Below are 6,406 nucleotides of genomic sequence, written 5' to 3'. Positions count from 1 at the left end.
ATCAATCCAACAAGCCGTTCTAGGAAAACCTGGACAAGATGTCACCAAAAAAGTCATCATTTGCAAAACGATTCATATCTATAAGATATAAAGCTGCTCTGTCAAAGCATAGGAAGTCAGTGCATGACAAAATTATGTATTCGTTCAGGAAAGGGTAGTTATCCAACAGCAGAAGCGTGACATCTAGTGGCTACATCTTTTTGTTTACACACTTCAGCCTTCGTACAAAGATCTGAAACTGGCCACCTATCACTCACCTTTAGCATTAAAACAAATGCAATAGTGCTTTTGTGGTGCCTTTGATTAAATATCTGTATTAAAAACATGCACATGGATCATATCTTCAAACGCTTCCCTTTCATTACCCGAATTAAAAAAAAGGAGAAAAATTATGTTTTGATAATCAATGCAAAAATTTGTCTAAATCTTTAATACCAGAGATAAAAAGATCCACTTCATATATTAATGCTATATTGTTCTTATACAACCTATTAAGTGCCACGTTCTTGAGTAATTTGCTGTAACAGCGATACAATTCTTGCAAAAGCTGTCCCCCAAAAGAAGACCATCCTATATAGCATTTACTTACAGACAGCACTATGTTGCACAAATATTTTAAAAAGTCACAGACTCAAGCAGTAGAAAATCACCCTAATCTCTCCAAAAACATAGAAACTATAAAAGATACTACAGAATTTTAAGGTTTTTTCCACTAATAGACAGTGCTAGCCTCACTGCAGAACCAAGATAATCTGCCCAAACTTCTCTAAGTGAGGACACCCAAGTGCTTTATTACAGTTATAGCATTACTTTTCTTAGGTTCTATGCACTGCCCCTCTAATAATACATTACAAATAACACAAAACAGTAATTAAGATTTTGTTGCTCTTTTCTTATACCCTTATCATGTCTGTGTACAGGGGAAGTGACTATTTTTCTCAAAACATTCTCTTCTGATCGTTATGATGATCTAATTAAAATCCTTGCTCCCAGAACTTTATGCTTTATTTTCATTTTTTCCTACAAAAACTACACTTCTGAAAAGGGCAAGGAATCACAAACTGCATCATTTGAGAATTACAATACCTTATTTTACAACTGTAGTGTGTGCAAATCATCATTTCAATAAAATTTAATAGTTACAAATATTTTTAAACTGTGTAAGTACAGTAGGTTCTACAGAAAGTAACATGGATAATCAATATTCTACCATTTGAAACAAAACCAATAAATAAAAGTTTATGTATTAAAACTAAGAAAAAATATTCCTGTACATTGTACAGTACCTTTTGGTTAAAGCTTCTTAGCAAAAATACAGTAATGTGTTTTAAGCATTCCAGTTAAGATGGTTCAATATTAAAATTTCAAGGTTTCCTCATCATGAAAAAAATATTGCATTTTTTCATAGATGCAGCAGAAACTGTCTCTCTCAACAAGGTTTCAGTCTTTAAAAATATATAGACAGTAAGTATGAATTCAAATGAAACATTAAAAAATTATAATACAGTACTGAGGATGTACGGTTGTTGCGCATTATGGATTTTACATTCCTTCTTGTTTTGAAAAAGCAAAACTAGAGAGCCCATTGTATATCATTGAGTTCAGCTGGATCCCCAAGTCCTCCATCAGCCTCCAAGTAATTCATAAGAGCCGTCATGGCAGTGTCATCATTTTCACATATTGCATCAAAGTCCAGCTGAGAATTACCACCTATAAAATCATTAAAACATTAACATACGCAGTAAAAAGCATGAAGAATATGGTAACTTTCAATGCATATTTGTTTTTAAACAGCACCTTCCTTTGAAGTCAAGGCAAACGTTTACATGTTAAAAAAAGTTACAAGGACATACATAACTTGATTTGAGGAGATTTAAGTCTTGCCAATCCATTGGACTACCTCCAACTGCTAGCTAATAAAATTTGAACTTCATGTCACTGAAGTAGAAAACTGCTTTCTACTTTATGCCACTTGAAGTGGGAAACACAATCATGTACCTGATTTCTCATCTGATGTACTATGTCGGATGAACTCCTGAAACCTTACGAGTCAGTAGCTCTAGAAATCAATGCTATACGCCCTTGCCTTTAACAACAGTAAGGTAAAATGCTTTAGCTCAAGTATCAATGAAAAATGTTTCCTTGCCTATCTTGGATAAATGTTCTTGGGTTTTTAATTTTTTTTTTTTTCCAAATCCTTATTTGAGGATTAGCTTTTTTCCCCCACTTTGGGTTGGGTATTTTATGTAAAGGTCTCACAGCTAAACTGGAAGAGAGCTACATAAATAAATAAATAAAGCAAACTCTAATAACTGAAATGAAAGAGGGAGACTGAAAAGTTTCTGAGAGCTGAAATACAGGATAAGCGTAAACATTGCTTTTATAGCACTTTGCCTTTTACATCAAAAACAATACAACGGCATTCTCCTCTTACAGGGTCAGGGAATCCAATATCCAGACAAACTGCTGCCTTAGTGCATGCCTGAAGGAGGGGAAAGAAAAAAAAAAATTTCTTTCTGAAACATTTTGTCTAGCCCTTTATATTGCCTACTCCTAGTTTGCAGTTAGGAAAGAGATGAAGTGCTAAAAGGACAATAGTTCACAAATTACAACCAGTTCCCTTACATTGCACTGAAATTCTTTTCCTTACCCATCTTGCTCTTCTGGAGAGAGAACTAAAAGTGCCTAATTAAAACTGTGGCATGCAAGAATGCAATAGTAAACTTCTGTTACAGGATGTTATTTTGTCATGAGATTCCATCACTGATCAAATTTTGCTGTTTGCCTTCCAGTGATACCACATCATTTTAAGAGTTGTTTCATCTTCAGACAGACAGACAAATCTCTTTACAATTTATACATGGTTGTAAAGTGGTGCACTCAAAAATTACACCATTTATCAGAAATATCTTTCCCTGCAACCCCCAAAATATCCACAAGAGAAATAAATCTTACTGAGGAGAGGTTCATTATTGGGAAATGGAATAGCACCCTGGTTTTGTTCTGAAGTCTCTAAAACTTCTCTTTCTGAAGGACATAACTGAATCAACTCTTTATTTGGCACCTGGAAGGAAAGAAGTAGTAAAAGGGAGAGAATTAAATCCTAAATTTAGTCACAATGATTACATTGCAGAAACATTATAAATTGCTGTCAAAGTATTAAGAACTAAATAGAGTAAATGAAAAATATGCATCAACAGGCAGATCTACTGCATTTAAAAATAATTTTTTTGGAAGTTCATATAGCACTGGATTTGGCTTAAATAAAAGGTGTTACTTACACATCTGTCAAAAGTACTTCACAGTGATGGCATCTGCTTTATTGAGTGTCTAATTTGCTATTCAGCAAATAAATCCAGCACAACAAATTGTACTGGTATATACTTTCCATGTCTAGTACCATAAACTACAAATTCCCAGTGACATCATGTTTGTCAATGTCAACACGGTCTAGCCAAAAGATTAAAAAAAAAAAAAAGACCCTCATACCTCCCATGGTATGGCTTCATGCATTAAACTACATGAATTATAAACTTGTACCTTTTCTATTATTTTGCATCTTGTTACCATCATGACAAAAATCTAAGTAGTTTTAAATTACTTTTTGCACTCATAACATGAGTCCTCATGAGATGTCAACATATGAGAGTCCTCATCACATGAATCACACTCATATTTAGTGTATTTACAGAACTTCAGCAGAGATCCTAATAACTGAGTGGAGACTGCAGTCCTCTCAGCCTCGGGGATAGCCCCGTAAGGTTGAATTGATGTCCCAATAAATGAGGTTGGAGCTTCTGCTGCTGTCACATATCTCAAAAGACTTTCACAGCTGCCAGGTAGTTGGCAATACCTTACACATTCTCTCACAAAACCCCAAGTCAGGGTAATTTGGTTCAAACATAGGCTCTGAGCTACCTGACATTAACTTTTTACTATTAGAGTTTTGCAGGCAGTGACATACTCACATTGCTGCAGTTTACAGTTAAAGCTGGAGAAGGTGACTTTCTCAAGAGATGTGATGGACTTAGCTCCCCAGATGGTGAAGAATGCAACCTAAAATTGTATGTGTTCAGTTGATTTACCAAGTCACATTCATCATAAACTGAAAAATAGCCTATGCGTTGCAGAACCCGCCAGACCTCCCCAGTAATGAAACACAAGCCAGCTAATCTGAGATAACGTCGTCTTAAATTCTCCTGCTCCAAGTTTTGATAACACAAAAAGCAGAAGGGATCAATAAAGGCCATGGGTCATAATTACTCAAGCACACTTTTATTTTTCTGTCGAATCACCAGCACTGACAGATCAAAGAGCAACAGGTTTCAGAATTATGCACACTGGGACAAATAGGTACATTTCAAATACATACAAAATACAGACAACATAAGGAAGTTCTACTAAAGGGTGGAGGGAAAACAACACATCCTTCTAATGCTCCCTCTACTATTACTTTGTTATACCTGTCTTTCCATATTTTCATAAAATGCCAACTAAAGGTAAAGACTGCTTGTTTGATACCAGAATTCTTTGAGATACTGCTCATCCTCCCTCACCAAAAATGCCAGATATAAAACTAACAGTGAAAACATCATACCAGAGCCCTTTGGACAGCTTGCTCTCATCTCCCCTCTGTTCTTCCTGACTCCCAAAGCACAAGACTATAGAAAAATTGGGGCACTCTGGATGCTTCCGTTTCCATCACTTCCTCAGATCCAAAATGTGATAAAGGATTGGAGTAAAGATAGAAAATGGGTGAACAAACAGCCTATCTTAAATAACTAGAGTTATCTGTGTGGAATATTTGTTAGTTCCCTACATTCCAACATCCAATGAGCCATTTGATAAGCAGTACTGCCATCTCTAAAAGCTGGGACTGAAACTCCAGATTGAATAGATTTATAGCATTGCTGTGACTGAAATGATCATTTACCAGATGCTAACTCAATTCAGATATGTTTGTAAATAGAACTGTAGGCATAGTCCTGAAATTTTTAAAAATACTTGGTGATGCCTGATGCACAGCTTGAGAACTATCTGTGTCTTACTGATATTAAAAAAATGCAGATAGCACATTCAGGTAGTAAATGCAGTCATCCTACTGGATTATGTTTGTAGTCACAAAAGTATTTGATGAAAACCAGCTGGTTTTAGCCTCTGTTGGTCACTTTTCTGTCTAATTTGATTGCTTCAGTGTATGCAAGATAGTAACCTGATTTCATACAAAAGGAAAATGAAGAAATAGCATGAAGTTCTACTCTTTGGCTGGCAAGAAATACAGCATTGCTCTCAGCAATGTTTCTGGAAAAGTGAACTACATCTGGGTGCAAGTAACTACATCCAGACATCTCCAGAAAGATTCAGTTGTTACTGATAAGGCCTTCGGTGGCCAATTGTATTTGTGAATGCCTCTTCCTCTTATAGACATAAAAACCAGTTTACTTTCCCCCGAGGTACAGTTGAATAGATGAATATGATGCCAGAGATCCCAGCTGCACAGTGCAATTGCTCCCTTCCATAGCTGGCTTCTTTTCAGGACTGTCCTTCCTTTGGACACAGAGTTTTCCTTATTCTGCATGACGTTGCTCTTAACCTTTTCTTTCACCTGCACAGCGACTTCTTGGGCTATTAGTTTCAACACAAGTTTATTTCTCAATTTCCAGTCTCCACGGACAACTAAGATCACTGAAACAAACACACCTGCACAAGACTAAAATGGCTCAGATAACTGTGGCTGATGAAGCTGGCAAGCAAAACATTTCTCCTTTCAAAATCTTGTGACATTCAGTCTATTAGTTGACAATAAGATGACTGTCTCCAAAGAAAGCAACATAACATTGTTTCATTTACTAACCAGTGCTCAAGATGTGAACATAACTGGGAAAAACACCAAGTTCAATCAATGACTTGAAGAACAGGAGTACCTGATGCAGCTTCTTGAGGTGTGTGCTCCTCACTGCCAGCACTTTCAGAAATGTTTGTCCTGGAAAGTAGTTCTTCGAATACAGAACTTGCAGGTTTTTGTTTTGCCTAGCAGCCTCACTTTTTAAATTGGAGGCAAGTCTGAACTATCAAGATCCTCCTGAAAAGGTGTTTTGGTAAATCAGACAGGGCTGATTTAGCAGGGCTAAACACCCTGCTGTCTTAAACTGCTGCTCCATAAAGGAGTAAAGCCATGCTTTGCTTATATGCTGAAATCAAGACATCTACAAAATGAATCTCTGACAGGGAGGTATGCACATGAGCTTCAAGCTTATGATAGGCAGACAGAAAGAAAATTATGCCAGTGTTAATACTATGGAAGCTGAACTTCTTGATAAATAAGCTCAATTTCTGTAAGGTCTGTAGTGGATGAGAAAAATCCATTCTTCTTTTGGGATCAGGAAGGATATGAAATAATAAATAT

The 6,406-nt window shown here is 36.2% G+C and overlaps 1 protein-coding gene across 1 annotated transcript in view; it reads right to left on the bottom strand.

Annotated features, from left to right (window-relative positions):
* Nucleotides 1–1,573: 1,573 nt before the first annotated feature.
* Nucleotides 1,574–6,406, bottom strand: part of BMAL2 (basic helix-loop-helix ARNT like 2) — a gene marked incomplete at its 3' end in the record, with an annotated part of 35,630 nt that continues 30,797 nt past the window's right edge. The window contains exons 15-17 of the mRNA XM_082009543.1: nucleotides 3,969–4,056; nucleotides 2,956–3,064; nucleotides 1,574–1,710 (exon numbers count right to left, since the gene is read on the bottom strand). Coding sequence (XP_081865669.1) covers nucleotides 1,574–1,710; nucleotides 2,956–3,064; nucleotides 3,969–4,056 — 334 coding nt within the window. The remainder of the gene's footprint in view (nucleotides 1,711–2,955; nucleotides 3,065–3,968; nucleotides 4,057–6,406) is intronic.

The sequence above is a fragment of the Phaethon aethereus genome, assembly GCF_964289735.1.
Source record: "Phaethon aethereus genome assembly, chromosome: 1".
NCBI lineage: Eukaryota > Metazoa > Chordata > Aves > Phaethontiformes > Phaethontidae > Phaethon > Phaethon aethereus.
This window is presented reverse-complemented; position numbering and strand designations above follow the sequence as displayed.